Here is a 21,792-nt window from a genome sequence, read left to right as displayed (position 1 = left end):
ACATCACCCAGATAACAGGCAGCATTTGGCAAATGTTCTAAGGTGGAATTCAGCACATGTTGTAAGGCAGCACGTAGTGTATATTTTAAATGACATCAAGTGAATATTTCAAGGTGCACAGCAAAGTTTTATTGTGGAAACCATCCAGTGAATGTTTGAAAGTGACATGAAGCAAAAGTTTTAAAGCATCATCTAGTGAATGTTTAAAGGCTAACACCATTTAGTGAATGTTTTATTGCTGGCAGCATGCAACGAATGTTTTAAGGCAGCATCTAGCATATGTTTTAGGTTAGCATCCAGTGGATGTTTTAGGGTGGACATCATCTCATTAATGTTTTAAGGTGGGCAGCATCCACTTAATTTCTTAAGGATGCCTCCTGTGGTCCATGTGGACCACCGGCCATGAGCGAGTCATTGATGAAAGCCTGACCCTGTGTTGTGTTGTGATGATTAAAACTGATGAGAAGCAGCTGGAGCCGAAATCTGAAGTTAGCCGGTGGTCCTTGGACCCCGTTTATTAAACACATCCCGTTATTTGTTTTTATTGATCGTAATCGCTGTCTCTAATAACAGGATTCTCCTCAGAGTACAGCCGCCCGGTTTGGACGTGGATTAATCTTGTTAGCGCAGATCAAGCATCAGTGCGCTTCCCGAGGGCCTGTCAATCAAACCAGATCTGTAAGCCCCACCTTCACTGGGAATTTCCAGCTGCCTGTTGCTTGATTGAATTCCACTCTGTCGATCCCTTCCGTTGCTCAATTCAGTCTGAGTTTTTATAGTGTCAGGACAAAACCTCGTATCTCCAGCCCATTGCCTTGGTAGAGGCCATGACTCGTGAGACTGAGTGTGTGAGTAAGCAGCTCAGTAAAAAGGGTCACTAAAGGAAAGAAATTAGCCAATGAGAGGAGCAGTGGAAGAAGATTAGAGAGAAAGGAATGGGACATAACAGGGAGAGAACAGATTCCAAAGACTTGGGGGAAAATTGATAAGGGAATTGATAAGGAGTGTATAAGTTCAGTGAGAAGTGAGTGAGATAAAAGAGAGTGTACATGAGGACCACTCTTAGTTTTCTGGTCAAGGGGTGCTCCCTAGTGCCCTCTATGCACCCTCACCATAGTCACAAAAACCCGCAGGAGGTGGGCTCAACAAAGGCCTATTACCCAAAATTCCTTGGGATACATAATAGAGGCGACGACAAATTAGAATGGACAGTTTTGTGTTTGGTGGTCTGACCAACACTCCGCACATGCTATATAAAGCAATTTTTGTTTTTTAGTGTAGACCCGCAGGGGCTCGATGATTTTAGCTCCTTTAGTGTGTGTGTGTGTGTGTGTGTGTGTGAAGCTGTAAGTACACACAGAACACACACTCCATATTTATGTAGAATTAGTGTAAATAAACCAGGACTGAACCAGACTCATTATTTACTTCCCTAATGTAATAACACTAATTACTTCACTCCTTCGGTCAGTCTGTACCCTTACTGACCTCCCTTATTCAATTTCTTTACTCCTTCACTGATGACCATTCATTCACTTGCTTTCTTCTTTTACTCCAGCAGAGCGTAGGGGTCTGAGACACTATGATAAGTGTCACATTGTGCAGTCATAATGTTTTGTTCAGAATATCTCCAAAAATCAGCTCTTGTAGTGTGTCTCTGGTGTGCAGTGGTCAGTACTGACCCTGAATGGACCAAGGAAGGACGAGCGGTGACAGGAGACAGGGTCATAGTGACCTGAAATTCACTGATGTGTGAGAGGAAATGAAGGGGTCAGTGTGGTCACTCAGCATCCACCTCCGGTGATCTTCACTGACCACTGTGTTCTGACTTTTTTTTTATCAGAACAGTATTAACACTTTCAGCAGTGATTTATCTGTGGGACTGGACTCAAAATGACATCATCCTTCTCTTTTCTTTTATTCTCCCTCTATCTCTCTCTCTTTCTTTTTCAGGATGGTATGGGGAATCTTCGTGTGACCAAAGAAGGCGTGAGGTTAGAAGGTGTGTCCGAGTTTCTTCTTCCTCTTTATGTGAAAGAGATCAAATCCAGACAGGTAAGAGACCTCTCTCTCTCTCTCTCTCTCTGTGTGTGTGTGTGTGTGTGTATGTGTGTGTGTGTATTTCTAAGTTGGTACTCATCATCTATAAGTAGTTCCTGCTATCTTAGACATATTTATGGAATATAAAATTATCATTGGACTACACTGATAATATTAGCATTTAGCAACTTTTGGCTACTGCTTCTATAAACAGATAAATATTGACCAAATTTTCAGTCTACATGGTTTATTTTACAATGCACCACCTTGAATGTGCTCTAGATCAAATGCTAAGAAGCTAGTTTGGCACTTGCCATGCTAATCACTAGCATTGCAGCTAACTGTGATGGCTTTATTTAAGCTATTTGCATTCTTAATTGGGTGGTTGTATTGTAAAGCTCTTATCAATCAACTTCAAAGGCTACTACAGCTAACTAACTAAATACTTTCATGCCATTTTTGCTAAGACTACTATATTATGCTGCCATTTTTATAATTCTATATTGCTGACATTTCTAAGCAGTTGGCATGAGTGCTGACTTATTTTTCAATTTTATTTGATTACATAAATTAGCACTTGCTAATGTAAGGGGGACGCTAATTGATAGTAGCAGTTCTAACTCTAACAAGGCTGTTTCCTGGAAGCTCTTAAGTTGTGTTGATTTAGTTGTGGGTTGCTTTCTTTTAAAGCTATATTCGCCCTTCTGTTATTTTCTGAACATATAGGTATTTTTTGCTAAACTAGATAAATTGCTAACTACACTTGGTACATTTTATGACATTAGCTCAACTGCTGTTTGGAGGCTATCTACAATTTTGTCAATGTTTTAAGGCATATAAAGCTAGACTGGTAGCAGTTATGTCCAGCTCAGTGTTCAGCAGTGCTACATGCTGTAGTTACTGATGAATGGCTAATAATGCCTGGCCAGGAAACCTTTAGCATGGACCTATGCGCCTCCATCAATAAATCAAAATGATTCGCTGTGATTAGACTGAACACACTGCTCCAGTTCGCTAGCTGCTAGTCTGCAGATGCCAGGGCTGATTAGCCTTGCTGAATACTGAAGCCCTTCAAGAGTCCTGTGAGTGTTTCTCAGCAACTGCTCTCCCCCAAGACCACAAATCCCACAAACCCCTGCAGGGTTCTGGAGGACAGTTTTGGATCTATCTCTTGTTCCGAGAGCGGACAAGTGGAACCGAGTAGCTCCAGGCTAATCCCAGTAGCCTTGAGGTCCAACTCCTCCCGTGCAAGGAGAGTGTGAATGTGAGCAGTGGACACTAGAAGGCTTGGCTTGTGTGTGTGTGTGTGTTTCTCCCTCTCCCTCATCACACACTGTCATGCTAATCAGTGCTAACCACACCACCAGGTAGTTTGTGTTCTCCTACAAGTATGCTGACCTCAAGTGGGTGACAAAAGCTGTTTTTGGGCTTTTCTTTATTCATATTTGCCTGGTTCTGATTGCTGTGTATTAAGGGTTGTGCAGGAAGCTGTTGAGATTGAAAGTCTCTTTATATCCCCAGTAAGAAGGAGTGGCTGAATGATGAATTGCTGAGTTTGTGACATAATAAAAATGATACATTTGAAATAGAGTGCTTTCAGCTCAGTTGCCTTATATGGGTTGTATCGATGCTAACCGCGTGTGGTATGTTATGAAACAGCCATGATACTGACTCCTAGTGGCCTGGATGTGTCAGAGGCTCTGTATTTAGAGTTATTAAAATGGCTGCCCCATGTGCGGGACCCTCTCTGTGGAGCAGAAACTGGTTCATTAAAGGACCTTGAAGACCAGACACTGATGTAAACATCATAAATAATCACTCTGCTTCTGCACCTTTTGCTAATTGTTGGCGGGTAAAATGACGAATAGCACCTTTAAGGAGAGATAGGGAGCAGCGAGGATGATGAAGGACCTTGGGAAGAGGGAGGGAGGTGTGTTGGGGGGATGTGGGGATTTGCGACTCTGCAGTTTTTAGCTGGAGAAAGAAGACAGAAGGATTTCGGGGCAGAGGAGAGAAGAGAAAGAAAAGAAAAGTGGAGGAGATGAGTCAAAACAACATTGAACCTCAAATGTGTTTCACAGACATAATTCTCCTAATTTGCATATACACCGGAATAGACGCTGATTTCCTTATAATAATAATAATGATGATAATAATAATAATAATAATAATAATAATAATATTGTTGTTGTTGTTATTGTTGTAGTTGGTTCTGTTGCTTTTATCAGTATGATAGCTTTTTCATAATATACTGCACCAATTGCATCCATAAAACACATTTACGGCACATAAAACAAAAAACTGCCTGTTTCAAATTTATATCTTTTGTGATGTAACAAATCCAGTATGTTTGTATACACCCAGGCTTTCAGTCTTCAGCAGTCCTTTCAGCCACTCCCTCATACAGAGGATATAAAGAGACATTTAGCTCCCTGAACATGTGTCAATTAACAGCAGTCAATCAGAACATAGCTCATTTGCATGTATTTGTGAGGGAAGCCCTCAAAACACTTCTGTCACTTGAGCTTAACACACCTGGAGTAGAACACTAACAACCCAGGTTAAGTGGTTAACTACCAGAGGCTTGGTTAACACTGGTCAGCAAGGGCATGTAATTGCTTTGCAGTTCTTGAAAGAACCTGTGTTTCGTAGAGCGAGTCACCCACACAGAGGCCTCCTTATTTAAAATAGGCTCCGCCTCCAAGCCACTAGATGTCAGCATAATGGCAGTTGCATAACATGAAGAAGTATCATGTGAGGAAATGATTGACCGACTGCTTCCACACTGTTTCTCATTGACTCAGGGGCTCTGTCCCAGTTATTAGTACCCTAGCCCCTAGAGCATTCTCTGAAGTGCACACTTGAGTGATGCAAGTGTTTAAGGCAGAGAAGAAGCAATGATGGTTCTGTTTAAACTCGTCGCAATATGAGACCCAAGAGCTGAGATCGGAACCTCCACCCATCACATCACATCACCTCCCCACCAACCCAGATGTGTCTGACATAGCTGTGAGAATCTGATGGCATTCAGTCTCGGAGAGGAAATGTAATGTATTTCAGAGGGAGTTGGGATTCAGCTGTGTGTGTTTGTATATGGTCACCTGGTTTTTAGCAGGAGGGATGAGCGAGTGAACGTGTGTGTGTGTGTATATATATGTGTGTGTGAGACTGATGATCTAGGCCTGTTCTCTCTTTCTAATTGTCCCCCATGGGAGGTCATAAGAGCCCATCACTACAACAGGAGAGGAAAAACAGAGGGAATGAGTTATTTTTACACATATCTCCTTCTCTCTCTCTCTCTCTCTCTCTCTCTCTCTCTCTCTCTCTCTGTCCCTCTGTCCCTCTCTGTAGTCTCTTTCCAGTCTCTCACTGTCTCTGTCTCTCTTTCAGTATTCCTGTTCTAAAGGGTTCTGAGAGGGTCTTGGGGGGGGGGGGTAATGATGAAGTGCTGGGAAGGTTCTAAAAGGCAAGTGTAAATGTGTGATGGAGGTGAGGTCAGAGAGGTGGAGGGCTTTGGGGGGGGGGGGGGGGGGTCAGGGGGGTCAGAGAGGTGGATGGCTGGAGGAGTGGAGAGGTGGAGGAGTGGAGCCAGGACAGTGAACCATGTAAAAATAGGCTTCATTAAGGTTTAACAGCATTCAGTGATAAAATGTGTTCTAGGAGGGAGAAGAGGAATTAATTTTGTCCTGTTGAAGAGGGTACACACACACACACACTAGAAGTCCTGCTGGGATTCAGATGCCTGTACAACCCCCCACTGAGTAGAAAACCCCTCCAGATGGAACTGTTTGGTAAGAAATGTTGCTCTATCACCCTGCAATGGAGTTACGCAAAATTACTGGGAATCAAGTCTGTTTCAAGTTATGAATCACTGGGATACGAATCTGAGTCGAGTCACAAGCCATTAGGAATTGAGTCTGAGTGAGTTTGAAGCTACTGGGACCCACTCATCATTCTGAATCAAATCAGAGTAAAGACATTACTCACTGAGGTCATCACATCTAAGAGTGTGATGAAATGCTGTTGTCTTTGTCTTGTTGTCTTGTTTGTTTACATTCAAAAATGCCACATCTTTTAGTGTGGAATCATATGCTTGAGGAGAAAAATCGACTGTTGTTGGTTCATGGCTAAATTTTCACTCTTTGAATTACCATAAAATCAAATTTGTCACTGGAATGTAGCACTTTCTCTCTGTGTTTACTTTCATCCAGTTAGCGTTCTCCCAAATTTAGAGTCAGTTCCATCTACAGCAAACATGATCTATTGAGATCATGTTGAGAGCAACATCCTCAGCTCGTTTTGTGCTTTTCAACATTTGGAGGGTTCTTCGTGGTCAATAATCAAATAATAATCAAATCTTTGATTTTTTTATTTTTTGCCACGAGCAGTGAGAGGGAAAGCCTAGCATACCAGTTTTTATACCCATTTACAGACACAGGGGCTTCATAAATATATTTGACTGGTTTCAAATACAAACCAATTGGAGAGCAGTGAAGAGTGAGGAAACATCCTCAGAATTTTATTTTTTTTTAAGTGTTTATATTATTATTATATTAATAAGTCAAAAGGGAATTGAGGGCGGCATGGTGGCGCAGCAGGTAGTGTCGCAGTCACACAGCTCCAGGGACCTGGAGGTTGTGGGTTCGATTCCCGCTCCAGGTGACTGTCTGTGAAGAGTTAGTGTGTTCTCCCTGTGTCCGCGTGGGTTTCCTCCGGATGCTCTGGTTTCCTCCCACAGTCCAAAAACACACGTTGGTAGGTGGATTGGCGACTCAAAAGTGTCCGTATGTGTGAATGTGTGTGTGTCTTTGTTGCCCTGTGAAGGATTGGCGTCCCCTCCAGGGTGTATTCCCGCCTTGCGCCCAATGATTCCAGGTAGGCTCTGGACCCTGAATTGGATAAGCGGTTACAGATAATGAATGAATGAATGAATGAATGAAAAGAGAATTGAGATGAGTTGAGACATGAGTCACAAGGAATCAATTGTGAGTCAAGTCACGAGTCACTAAGAAATGAAACGAGTCATGAGTCGCAGAGAAATAATTCAGAGTCGAAGTAATTCAGAGAATCAGAATTCGCTGTAACACCATGCTGTGAGGGTCTGTCTGTCTGGATCAAAGTGACTAGTGGCTAATTAGCCGCCACAAGGGCCCTGAACTTGGGCTTTAACGTGTGCCAATGTTGCACTGTTGGTGCTGTCAGCAAAAATAGCGCTGTTAGCATGAGGCTCTGGACTATACTCACACACACACACACAAACACAAAAACAAAAGCTTGCCAGATGTAATCAGATATAATTTGTTTCAGATTGACCACATCCACAATTATCCATCCTTCCACTGTGAGTTTAGCTCTGTGGGTCTGAAAGGACATGGTGCTGTAGAAAAGAACCCCTGCACAGAAAGAAAGGAAATAGACCCTAAACACAAAAGATGGATAATGGACTGAAAGCCCCAGAGCCCAGAGCTCAGCAACACTGTGTGTGTGTGTGTGTGTGTGTGTGGACACAAACTCTTAACTCTGGACAGAAGCTGCCAGCAAGGGTCAAGTCAAGACAGCGTGATGCTGTAACTAGTTGCTGAGGATTCTGGGTAATGTGTGCTCTACTGAGATATTAATACAATATCCCCACTGTTGAGCATATTTGCAATACCATCAATTAGAGCCCACACACACAAACACACACACACACACACACACACACACACACACACACACACACAGTGACTAATCCCTCCCGTTACACAAGCTATAACAGCCAGTGGTTAATGGGGGTCGTGGTCTCCATGGCAACGACCCCTTAGTTAATTAAGAGGACAAACAAAAGCATTAGTGTCGAAATGCTTCTGACACGTCGTTAGTGCATCCCGCTAACACACACACACACATACACACACACACACACATCAGCGTTAAAATTCGGGTGCCAGTCTCACCTCTGACCCCATATCGAGTGGAATTAATTACGCAGAGATACAGGACTAATTAAAGTGACACAGTGACATTACACACAATGCTACATGCCGCAGCCGACCGCACGAGAGTCCGAGACCACAGTGGACACCCGGGACAAACTCAGTGGGAAAATGACACTAGTGAGAGGTGTGTTCAGAGATGGTGGGAAATGGGGACAGGGAGGTGGACACCAAACACAGTGTTTTCCATCAAATCAAGAGCATTTCCAGAATATTCATAACTTTTAAGAACACTTTCAGGAAAGTTTTCAGGTCTTCAAGAAACTTGATGTTTTCCAGAATCGTAAGAACCTCATTCCAGAAGCTTAGGAACTGTTCCAGATATTTTCCAGAGGCTCAGAAAATTTTCCACAAGAGGATCAATTCCAGAATTCCACAAGTTCAGGATTTTTTCCAGGTGCTCAAGAATATTCAAGGAGAGGCTCATGGAGTTTTCTAGAAGCTCTGGGAATTTTCCACAAACTCAAGTATTTCTTGGAAGCCCAGTACATTTACCAACAACTGAGTAAATTTCTGAGTCTTCCAGAAGTTCAGGAAGTTTTCCAATTGTTCAGGGATAATTTCAAAACTTCAGAAACTTTTCCAAAAGCTTGGGTATTTTTTCAGAAACTCAATTAAAGAAGATTCATTGCATTAAAAAAGCCTCACAGGATTTTCAGGTGCATTTTTCCATATGAGTACTAGTTAAGTAGGTTGATGTGTTTTTCAGGAATGAGAAACATTTGGATTTATCTTACCAGAATGTATTAGTTAACAGGCAAAATCCTTATCATCATGAAATAGTCCTGGCCATAGTCACAAGGCTCAGGACCATGGTCAGGTGCACAGCCACCTTCACAGTGAAACACAGAGCTGTAAGAATCAAAGCTCATGGGTCTCTGAGTAGCTGCAGGTGAGAGTCATTGATGACAAGTAGAGTAAGAAATTAACTGGAACAGGGCTGATCTGTTACCTGGGCGCCAGGAATGAGAAATTATAATGGAAGCTTGTGGTGCCAACTTGTGCCCACTGAATCTGAATGAGACCTTAGTGGTTAGTTAAGGTAATTACATTGGTGCCTTAGTCAGCTTCATTGTCAGCTGTATGTTTTCACCGTTATGATAGGTATTATCATAAACTTGGATCAGTACAGTCACAATTTTGCCAGAAATCCCAGTGTCATCAATCTATTTTATATGTTCTCTTTTTTGTCCACCACTTAATAATGTTATGTGAAAGACATTAAGCAAACAGCCATTGCAAATTGGACATTAAGGGGACAGAATGTGACAAATATGATATGACATTCCTTGGACGGTTTCAGAGACCCTTCAAAACCAAGTTTTTGCAACTTTAACAGGGACATCCTGAAACATAATTTTGTTAGCTGAGGTTCTGTCTCTGTAGAAATTCCCTGTCAGAGTTGATGGCTTCCTACCAGACTTTGATATACAGGCTAATTGCTGTGGTAACGCTTGAAGAAAGACAGCCATCTTGTGATCATCTGTTATGAACGCAGACAGAAAAAGCCAGGTGAACGTAGGTGGGCTCCTGCGCTAATGCCTTTAGCCCCCTTTGGCTAATTAAAATGAAAAATCCAACCAAGCATCACATCTGAGTAATTACACCTGGAGGAAAGCGAGAGTCCAGCCAGACGGTGTTCTTCTGTTCCACCGGATTACGTTTGGAGGCTTATGTAAGACTGTGTTATGGTTCAAAGACACGATTACTTTCGCAGCAGTGTTTTCCCTCCTGGAAGACACCTGATTCAGGCCAGAAATGGGGCTGCCTTAATCTTGCTATGGGTAAGAATTGGATGTCTTACTGCACTTACTGACTTGTAAACCTATAGATGAATAGATCTAAATACTAAATACCCAAGAACGAAAAATTTGTTTTTTCTCACACTGAACAGAAGCTCTGTTTTTTAGCTAATTTTTCTTGGTTCTCTTGTGTGTGTGTGGGGGGGGGGGGGTGGTATGTCATGCAGCAGTGTGTTCAGATCAATAAACCAACAACAGATTCATTTGTTTACATGGTAGAAACAGAAGGCCTTGACCTTGTATGAGAGAATGGGAGGTGTCAAAGAACGAGTGTTACATGGCTTTAGACATCACCAATATAAAAAAAATCCCCCTGTAGGCAGTATGTAAATAAAGCCTGGTGGTGTTAATACTTCTAAGACCCAGCTATTTTGATGGGAAACTGAAGTTTGGTTAATGTCCCCAACAAAACTGACAGACATTTGAGGAAAAATAGAAAATCTCAGAAAAACACCTGTGGAAAACAAAGTCATGTATCTCTATGTTTTCCTTATATTTTTTAAAAGACAACTGTGATTTGAGGCAGGATTTTTTTACAAGAACCCAATTTTCTAGTTTTGTTCCCATTCTCTCATTAACCAAGATCTAAAACCCTGAATGTGCTGTGTTTTTACTGGATGATGATTTGAACATGAACTCCAATTATGATAACACATAAGAACCTAAGAGAGAACTAGGGTGGGGTGATATCACAAAAAAATCTCATATCGCCATGTGCCTAAAACAAATGGTGATATATCATATGATACAGTATGATGAAAACCATAACAAAATATAATGTCAATGTATTAGTGCTTATTTTAAACACCAAAATAGATGCTGCATTATCTAACTTTAATTTTCTCAGACATCTCTAATATTGTTTTTAATCTTATATGAAATGGTCTAATGTGATCTAAAAGTCAATCAGTTTTATTGCCATTACAGATGTGTTGAGGAAAAATTAAATGTAGTTTCTTCCAGACACGGTGCAAACATAAGATTTTTTTAAGCACTGACCTGTTTCTCCCAGCAACGCCACAAAACGACCAACAAACCTCTGTAGGTGGGACTGTGACTCCATTGGCTGCAACACAAAATGATAGACAGCTAAGTCTGGCTGCTGATTGGCTAAATAAAAGTGACGACCAATGAGAAGCGCTTTCTCTGTTTAGGTCACTTGTTTCATTTTTATCCATTGTTGACTTGCTCACAGTTATCAGAGGTAGACCTGAGTGGAATGGAGAGAGATTAGTCTCAAAATACTTTACAAATGCGTAAATGTTAATCCACAAATTAAACATAAGTCACAAATATGTTTCACTGTTTACAAATGAATACATCCCAATCTGAGTCTCACAGTCTGCAATTTGTACAAATACTGTTACATTCATAAATACATGTTTTTGCTTTTCATCAGTGGCAGATGCTGGTCTTTCAAGGAGGGGAAGCATGTCGGTTTATTTATACGTAAATTATTCCCTCCGTTCCTTTTCAAGAAAATGATCTGTGACCCTGTCGTACCAACACGGCGTCTTTTCCAGGGACTTGACTAGTGTCCTCTCAATGGCCAGCAGAGCTATGCTGCTTAAACGCCCTTGGCCCATGTGAAGTGTGTCCGCCTGTGAGTGCTTTGTGACGGTGAAGGGGCTCAGCGGCACCCGCTGGACAGAAACTGTGATAGAAGTCATAAAGTGTGATAGAAATCAGTCTCCAAAAACAAGCAGCTACAAAAAAACCCCACCAGAAATAGAAGCTTGGTTTGTCGCTAGCCGTTTTTAACAAAGAAAATGCCGCTAAGAGGTTTTGGAAAGTGTCCAGTTCAACTCAGAACAGAATGAAAATTTAATGCTCCCACAGATCTTTACACCAAAGGATCGCTGGTTCGCTCATTTCGCTGTCAATCAAAAAGGGATTCAGCCTCAGACAGATCATCCAATCATCATGCAGAAGCGCAGCGTCCACACTGTTTAAAGCACTGTGAGGCTGTGGGAATAACTGAGAGGAAAGCCGTGTCTTTACCAGTGATACGAAGCTGATTCTGAACAAAAGTTGAACGCGTTGTAGTGCATATTTATTCACTGACATGTACACACAACAGAATATATTTGATCACTTATTTTTTGACATTTTAGCGGAAGCTGAGCTTCCCTTGCAGTCTTAGAGCAATCACCTCTGGTTTTCATAGATATACCATAAATTTATGTGAAAATAAATACATTTGTTACATTTCATATATTTGTAAAGTCTCGAATTCAAAATGTATTTGTAAATTGTTGAATCTGCCTTTTGTGAATCTAGTCACTCACGTGTTTTCTGTGTCGTGTATTTTTTCATTTCCTATCGTGTGTTTTTGGATTTTGAGACTTTCCTCTCGCATTTCACCTGATCCAAATACAAAAGGGCCGCCTGATCCACAAATGTGGCCAGCAGACGAAATAGCCACCGCTAGGTGGCACTGTTGTTTTAGGACGTGTGGACAGCATGGTGAAACACAGAGCTGAATGGGACATTTGTGCACTATTGTAAATGTACTCAGACGAAAACCTGCATATTCTCAGCATACTTGATGTAACGAATATGGACATTTTCAAAATCGTGTAACAATACTACGGAATGTATCAATATATCCCTGAGTGATGCTGACTTGTTTTTGTTTTTTCGCATCACTTAAGGTGGAAATATCTCTCGGGAGATAAACGCTACAGCACTAAACAAGTCAAGCTAGATTCTGTGGTAATTCAAACAGTAAATATAAACTTACAGACAAGATCAAATTCAGCCATATACAAAAGGCCATATTTTCCCCTCCACCTTAAAAGACGTGGAACTTTTGAATGTAAACAAACTGAAGAGAACAGTGTTTTCCCACAATACGCTTTAAGGTAGAACTGACACTTAACAACAACACTCCATGAAAGTAAACACATTCAGTTCAGTACATTCAGAAACACAGTTACTCTCATCCTTTTAAACATGTATAACATCCAGAAAGAGGATTTTTTTCCCTATATGTTTTTGTTGCAGCACTGTTCTGGGAATTGCTTTTCCCTATAGATTAACCCTTCCTAGCCAGAGTGGAATTTCAGTGTTTGACGATTTTGTTAACAACGTCATCCTGACAGGCTGACTGGCCAAGCCCAAGCCAACATTGGTGAACTGACACGCAAATCAATAACCTATTTCTGACTAGACAAGGGGGATATCTGAGTCCAGATTGTGTATGTGTGGGTTTATGTGTGGGTCCATCAGTGACCTCTTCTTATTGAGCGTTGTCATAGCAACCGACATAGACATAATGATGTAATATCCTGTAGGTCTTACAAAATCTCTCGCTTACATTTTTAGGGCCTCACAATTTGAATTTGAATATGCAAATGAGTCTTCTGTGCAATCATCCTAGATGCCCAGTAGTTTACAGATTTCAGAGTGGATTGTACATATCTCTATAGAAAAGCATTTCTCAGTTGGATGATCCAGCCGCACATGAGCCTAAGATGTTTATAGACCGCAGTAGAAGTGGGTATACATGAAAGTTTATGGCTTTCTGTCAAAATTCTGATTATTTATGTATTTGTTTTTGGTACCCATTGGCACAGCAGTGTGAGATCTGAATTTGTAGCGGGTGTGTGTGTGTGTGTTTGTGTGTGTTTATGTATGTGAGCGTTTCTCAGGGGTGTCCCCTACGTTGAAGTAAATTTAGACTTCTCTGTGTAACACGCTCACTCCCAGCGTCACTGATTAAACCAGAGCACAGCTCTTATGCATTTTAACCAGCTCCAGCACTGCATGAGATCGGATGTTTGTCTCGTTTAAAGCTCAGACATCTCTCAGTTGTGCATCAACATGCCTCAGCGTCAGCCTCCAGCAAACATGCCATTTACACTCTGTGAAAAATCTGTCTGTCTGATCTACCAACAGTGTTAAACATACAAAGACTAGATCTGATATTATATTTTAGCACATTATATGTTACATATGTCCTAGCAAAATGATATTATACACTATCAGTATCTGATCCCATAGTATGGTATCTATGTTAATTAGCTCAGCAAGCTTGCTACATAGCTAACAGAAAGGACAATATTGCTAAAATTAATTAGCATTAAGCGCTGAAGTTTTTTCTGAAATAGTTTGAACTTAGCCTGATTTAATTATCTCATTGTTCATTAGATGCCGTTGGACGTCCACTTGGCTTTTATCGCTAGCTTCAGAAGGGCTTAAAAATGCTGTGAGCCTGATTTTCTAAATCAACTTGATGTAATTTGGAGTGAAATTAATTTTCCCAGTAGGGGGCTTCCAGTGAAGAGAGGTGGCTAAGTGTTAGTGAATGCTGCTTGCTTATTAAGTAAAAAAGCATATTTTTAAGTATTAATAAAATTCTTCGTGAAATTATTTCTCTATGAAAAGCAATCAATATTCAATAAGGCAACTAGCTAAGATGCAATTGATTAGCCAATATGCTAGCAAATAATTTCATACATCATACTAGAAAATGGCTGCTGTAAAAGTTACATCTCTGTAGATATTTAAATAGGTTTACAGACAAATATATATGTGTATTATTCCTTGCGAATTCCTTGCCATTTTTATTTAATTTTACTAATAATTTCCAATGGGTTGCATGGTGGTGCTACAGGTAGTGTCAGGGCTCCAAATCAGTTACAGGCCATTTTTACAACACATTTGTGATGGTTTTCTATTCTGTGTTTCTAGGACTCTGCCCCATTCAAATTGACAATAGTGTTAGCCCAATAGGAGTAATTTCGTGGACAATACAAGGCCTTCAACTTTGTAAACCACTAAAGTCTGCATGGGTATTGTGGGGTAGGGTAAGAATTTCTGAAACCAGGAAACTGGAACATTGGGAACATTTGGTGAGGGGAAAATCCAACCTGGAGAAAGAGTCCTTGTCCTTAAGCGAGTGAATGCCTCGCACACAGAACCTGAAACAATCCCAGAAAACCACCATCAACTCAACAGAGGTGGAACATGGACCAAATTTGCTAATCCCACTTCTGGACAGATGTTCCTACATTGAGTTACGGGAGTTCCGGTGGGTACGGAGGGGTTGGGACTGAGGTAGCAAAAACAAATCAGTGGTATCACTATAATTTTTTTTTTACTTTTCATTAGTGCTAAAAGGCAAACTTTCTAAAGTTCTTTCTCTGGATTTAATACTAAGCAATAACCAAGACTTTTATTTTGGGAAAAAAGAAAAGAAACAATATGGGGATTGCTAATTTAGGAATTGAATGTGGTAGCAGTTTGTTACTGAGGATTATACATTTACTACGTAGCATCTCATTTTGTTTTGTCATATTCTCATTAACACACACACACAAACACACACATACACACACACACACACAGGTGTGCCTGTGTGTAGTTGATAAATGAACAAAACAAAAAAAAAACACAATGGAATTTAGAGGTAATGAAGCGCAGGTGGCAAACAGGAAGAAACGATGAGTTGATTTGCTCGAGTGACATTTACACACACACACACACACACACACAAACAAACAAACAAAAAAAAAACACTATCCCCAGGAAAGCAAAACAAAAAGCTACTGAAATGTAGCATCCAACCACAGTTTAGTCTCGGATGCGATGCAAGCATTCCAATTGGCTGTGGAGGTCGCCGCAGTGATGCTGTTTATTAAAATGGAAATTAAGGTCAAAGTAAATTTCACATAGTGGGAAAATAACAACGGAGGACACTGCTGTATTTAAATGTCAGGGAGATTAGACACACACAGTGCTGTGATTGGACAGGTGACCCAGCACAAGCCAATTAGATAACGGCTGGACATTTGTCCAAAAAGTGTAGTCTGAAAGGAAGGGAGTTCATCCTCTTTTCTTATCTTCTGCGTGAGGCTTGGCACTCAATGGAGTGGAACATTGCTGTGAGGTATTGATGGCATTCACACAGACAAGGTTAGGCACTGATGCTAAGTGAACAAATTTGGATCCCAGAGGATATGGCAGGATAGAACGCTGTTCCACAGTTTCACAGACCAATGCTGGGGGAAGCAATCCCCTCTGGCTGACCCTTGGCATGTGGCCTGGTGACTTTATGGTCTGGTTCCTGCCCTACTTCTGAGATGAAAGTATTTAACATCCAAATTGGGTGCACCTAAAATTTGCAGGAATTTATTTTTGTATTTATATATTTATTTGCATTGTTCTTCTTGTATTTATTATAATGACTTTTGTTGTTTTTGTATTATTTTTGTTGTTGTTATTTTTACCCAAGTGTGAGGAAAAGGCAAACATGCTAACAATGCTAATTTGTAGATATAATCTTACATTACTTGTTTTTTTTGGTTGTTTTTTTTTAGTGAAGCAAGCTATATTATCTGCTTTTGCTACATTAGCTACATTAGATATTTTAGCTGCTATTCTACATTACTTACATCAGCAGCTTTTCTACATAACCTAGATTAGCTCATTTTGATACATTAGCTAATTTAGCTATTTTTGCTACATTACCTGTATTATCTGTTACTCTACATTAGCTACTGTTGCTACATTACATATATTAGATTATTTTTTACATTAGCTACATTAGCTGCTTTTAGTACATTAGCCTCAGATGTTTATATCTGATCTCAGTGGTAACAGAAATGCAGCTGCACACTAGCGGTATGGTGTTGCAAAATTTCATCTGGCGGATATAGGAGGGATAACAACATTGAGGGGACATCTAATCTTGTTTGTGGCCCGTTTGTTTTCCCTGGACACCAGCAAAATGTCAACTGTCCTTTAGTCTCTCGTCTGTACAGATTTAGAAAAATCAGCACTTTGGCCACTTTATCAGAAACACCCCCTTCTACTGACACTGACTTGCCACTTTATCAGAAACACGCCTTTCTACTGACAATTCACTGGCCACTTTATCAGAAACACCCCTTCCAACTGGCACTCACTGGCCACTTTACCAGAAACACCCCTTTCTACTGACACTCTCTGGCCACTTTATCAGAAACACCCCCTTCTACTGACACTCACTGGCCACTTTATCAGAAACACCCCCCTCTACTGACACTCACTGGCCACTTTATCAGAAACCCCCCCTCTACTGACACTCACTGGCCACTTTATCAGAAACACCCCCTTCTACTGACACTCACTGGCCACTTTATCAGAAACACCCCCTTCTACTGACACTCACTGGCCACTTTATCAGAAACACCCCACTTCTACTGACACTCACTGGCCACTTTATCAGAAACACCCCCCTTCTACTGACACTCACTGGCTACTTTATCAGAAACACCCCCCTTCTACTGACACTCACTGGCTACTTTATCAGAAACACCCCCTTCTACTGACACACACTGGCTACATTATCAGAAACACCCCTTTCTACTGACACTCACTGGCCACTTTATCAAAAACACATGCCCTTTCTACTGACACTCACTGGCCACATTATCAGAAACACCCCCCTTCTATTGACACTCACTGGACAATTTATCCAAATGACCAAAGCAGGTGGAAAAGCCTTTTAACACTTTTTACAGGCCTTTTAACAGGACAGCAGCGAGAGCTGATTATTCTGAATGGGAGCTGAGTGTGTGGTCATGACAACACACCAACAGCAGCGGTCAGGTGAGACGGACACAGGGGATCGATGGACTGTGACACACACACACACACACTTCCCAGACCCATCCAGTAATGCTGAGCTCTGGGCTCTATGATGGTCAGTCCTTCGTTCAGCTTCTGTGTCTGGGGTCTTCTTTTGTGACTGTTTCCTTTTTCCAGATGCCTTACTGAGGGTCTTGATGGTCTCTCTCTCTCTCTCTCTCTCTCTCTCTCTCTCTCTCTCTCACTGTTTCTCTGTATTCTTTCCCTCATTTCCTTCTCTCTGTCATTATCTATTTTTCTGCTTCCCCCCTCTCCCTTCTTTCTCTCAATCTCTCAAATTTTCACTCTGCCTTTTTTCCTTTTCTTTCTTTTCTCTTTCCCTTTTACTTCTTTCCCTCTCACCCCCTATAATGTAAAACAATATATTAATAACAATTTCTTGTGTGTGTATGTGTATGTGTTTATTGCAGGACAGTCCGTTGATCCTCCAGTCAGATCGGAATGTCACTGTAAATGCCAGGAATGACCTGGGTCAGCTGACTGGGCAGCTCACAGTGGGTGAGTCCAGCACACACACCTGAAACCCATCTAGCACAGGAATCTGGAGTTTGTGAGTGTGTGTGTTTGTCTGTGTGCATATGTGTGTGTGTGTGGGTGTGTGTGTGTGTGTGTGGTGTGTGCTGCAGTCAGGCTGTTGGAACATTTCTGTGAGGATATGATGCCATTCACAAAATTCTGGATCCCTACCGGTCCCTGAGGAACTGGAAGGAGCTCCATTGCAGGATGGCAACCTCAGACTCATGTGTAGCTGCTTCAGAGCTCTCTTCCTTGCTCTTTCTCTTTCTTTGTCTCTCTCTCTCTCTCTCTCTCTCTCTCTCTCTCGCTCTCTCTCTCTCTCTCTCTCTCTCTCACTCTCTCTCTCAGAAGACTAAATTAACTCATTGTTGTTATTTTGTATGAGAGTTGACTGTGTGATACATACACACACACACACACAAACCTAGTACTCGCACATCAAAGTGAGCTGCACTGTGAGTGCTGTCTCACACACTCTGTAATTACACACATCGCTGTGAGCAGAGTGGTCCATGTGTGAGATGCTTTGATATTCAGGCGGAAAAACACGGAGCCAGGAAACGCAGTCAGAAAAACTCTCATCTGAAAACACACCCTGTTCACATTCCAACACTCACCACTCTGGAGCGCGCCAGTCTGGATCAGAACCTCCTCAGCTCTGAATGGGAGCGGGGGATGGCAATTTCTCAGTGCTGAGATGATGAATTCTGATTATTTGTGACTAATCCTTGTCAATAAATCTGTCTAATCCTCATAATTTTTTCACAAAATTATAATTAATCTCCATTAATTGCAATTAGCCTTGATTTATTCCAACTAATTACAACTAAATGTGATTAAACTTGACCAATATTGATCCGCCATGATTGATGCTGACTAATCATGGGTAACCATATTTCATAGCAATTTAACCTGTGACTAATCGTGATTTATTACGTTTAAATCCAAATATTCGCGACTAATTAAGGTTAACTGTCATTAAAACCCACAAATTGTGAAATAACTGCAATATACCATGATTAATACAGACTAATCATAATTAACAGTGATTAGTTGTGATTAACTGTGACAGTTCCTAAGAAACTGAGGTTAATCCTGACAAATCATGATGAATCAGTTGGTTTTGTGTTGGTTTTGAGAGATTATTTGAAATTAATTACAATGTTATGTACATTTAACTCTTATTAATGTGATTGATTGGTTTGATTGGTCAAGATTAATAACGTGATTTCATCATGTGGTTAGCTGTGATTAATTGTACTGGCACTTGTTCAAATGTTCCTTTTGTTTGTCTAACCAGAAATAATCAGATTGTTTAATGTGGTTTATTATATGAATAGCATTTATGGACTGTGATTAATGGCTTGATTGATGGCATCGTGCTTGTGTAGTTACCTGAGATTAATCACTATGGGTTCTGTGATTAACTGTGATGACCTATTTTCATTATTTGACTAATTGCCTCTTTTTGTGTGATTAATCCCATCATTGTTTTTGATTAGCTGTGATTAATCCTGTCCTTGTTTGACAGACTGCAATTTATCATGCCCTTTTTTTGTGATTAAATATGATTAATCACATTTTGAGCAATTAGCTGTAATTAATTACATTGCTTTGTATGATTAAATGTGGTTAATCTTGTTCTATGTGTTATTAACCGATTGCGCTGTTGTGTAACTGTGATTAATAGTAAATAATAATTTAAAAGTTAGGTCTGTGCAGGTCATTGTTACTGATCACATGATCTCGAGATGACATGATACTGTAGACATAATCATTATTGATCACATGATTCCATTTAGTGTATGTTTGTTTAATCGCCATTAATCACACAAGAACCCCAAAACCCCTTCTCTCACATTCTCTTCTCTTTCGTTTTTTCTCATCCCTGAGTCCTCTCTCAGGGACATTAACCTCCAAAGTGAACTGGGGGAGGGGAAGTGGGAATGCCTTCTCAAATCTGCCCCCTCAGTCCATAAGAGTGATGCAGCAGTGAATTGTGGGTGACAGAGTAGTGAAGGTACCATCAGTGTGACTCTATTACCTGTGCTTAGGTCAAACTGCCCCAAGAGCAAAGCATCGTGGGCCCCGAGATGTACACTCACTGTCTGATCTACCTTCCTCTCACATCGCTATGGGGATTTGATGGCAGTCACAGGATGAGCCAGGTCTCATGGGGTCAGGTATACTGATGTTGTGGATTAGTCCAGCACTCCTAGTCATCGGGTAGTTTCCATCGCTCTAGAGAACGTGTGCCACTGCTCGACAGCTCAGTGCTCTTTGACAAAACTGTATGTTCTTATATTCTTCTCAGCATCCCTCCCTGTCTCTGGTGAGGCTGCACACTCTCACCTCTATTACTGATTCCCTCATTTCTGTAATGAAAGGTATTCCCTCTGACCATTTCATTATGGACAAGAGGAGTGAAAGAGAGAGAGAGGGATGAAGAGGAGGAGAAGGGGGGACAAAAGGTGTGAAGGACCACCAAAATGCATTCTATAAAAAATGTGATGACAGAGAGGACGAGTTTGACGGAGAAGAGGGTGCTAGCAACTGGCAAAGTGCTTTTGCTTCAGAGATGATGCCCGAGTGTTTTAGGGAACTGGATGGGTGTGTGTGTGTGTGTGTGTGTGTGTGTGTGTGTGTGTTATGACTCATCACTGGGGCGGTTATGTAATAGTCTGATCTACAGAAAACCTGTTACAATCCACACATATCCATACTGTACCATGCCAGAGAGAGGGAATGTGTAGTGTGTGTGTGTGTGTGTGTGTGTGTGTGTGTGTGTGTGCAATGCAGGTTGACATCACTTCAGCTCTGTGTGTGTTTACTGCTGTTGTGTTTCTTTAGTGTTGCATCAGAGCTGCAGCTAAAGGAGCCTAACACACACACCCACACACACACACACAAAAATAAAAACTACCCTCATTAGAATGTGTGGGGTCCGTGTGATGGGTAATGTCTAGGCCCAGGCCCTGGCTGATTTATTGTTGGGGGGCTGGTGGGGTGGCTGATTTATTTTCCTGGACATTTTTGGGGGGCTGTGAGGTGGCATGCCAGGGTTTCTGTCCCCTTCTAGTGGATGTTTGTTCTTAGGTCAGAGTAAACTGTTAGTGGCATCTCAATAGCACCTCTTCTGACTCCTCCCACTCCCAGTGTCCGGTAGTCAGAGACAGACCGGACACCAGGCGCGCCTCCTGTCATGACTGTCCTCAGCTGGAACTCTCTTGATATCTAGCTGTCTTCATTAGGACCAGGACACTTCCAGTGTCCCTTCAAACCCTTCAAACATGTCCCTAGTTGTTTACACGACAAGCCATATTCAATAATGTAATTGACTCTAATTTAATGCGAGTTAATAACTAACAACTTTTAGCAGCATAGCTCCACCCCTTCAGCCTCCAGCAGTGGAGCTGTGCCCCTTCCGGATCTAGCAGCGTAGCCCTACACATTCAGTCTTCAGAGGTGTAGCCCAAACTCAAACCTGCAGCAATGAATCCCCACCCATTTGGGGTCTAGCAGTCTAGCCCCACCCCTTCAGCCTCCAGCAGAGTAGCACTGCCTAGATGTGTACACCCATTCCTTCAGCCTTCAGACCACACTTCCACTACCAGCCTTGTAGCCCCACCATTCAGCCTCCAGAAGTTTAGCCCTGTCCCTTGAGCCTCCAGCAGCGTAGCCCCATCTCTTATTGTAGACATGTAGCCCCACCCATTCAGCCTCAAGCTGTGTATCCCCTCCCCTTCAGCCTCCAGCAATACAGTTCTGCCTATTCAATTTTCAGAAGCAGCCCTGCCTGCTCAGTCTTCAGCCTTTCAGCCCAG

The 21,792-nt window shown here is 41.5% G+C and overlaps 1 protein-coding gene across 1 annotated transcript in view; it reads left to right on the top strand.

The window, feature by feature from the left end:
* The window catches only part of LOC136686857 (zeta-sarcoglycan), a 141,698-nt gene that overhangs the window by 101,142 nt on the left and 18,764 nt on the right, over nt 1-21,792 (top strand). Inside the window, exons 3-4 of the mRNA XM_066660884.1 lie at nt 1,954-2,055; nt 17,863-17,950. Coding sequence (XP_066516981.1) covers nt 1,954-2,055; nt 17,863-17,950 — 190 coding nt within the window. The remainder of the gene's footprint in view (nt 1-1,953; nt 2,056-17,862; nt 17,951-21,792) is intronic.

This window comes from Hoplias malabaricus, chromosome 2 (assembly GCF_029633855.1).
Source record: "Hoplias malabaricus isolate fHopMal1 chromosome 2, fHopMal1.hap1, whole genome shotgun sequence".
Taxonomy (NCBI): Eukaryota; Metazoa; Chordata; class Actinopteri; order Characiformes; family Erythrinidae; genus Hoplias; species Hoplias malabaricus.
Note: the sequence above shows the minus strand (reverse complement) of the source record. Positions and strands in the feature narration are given on the sequence as shown.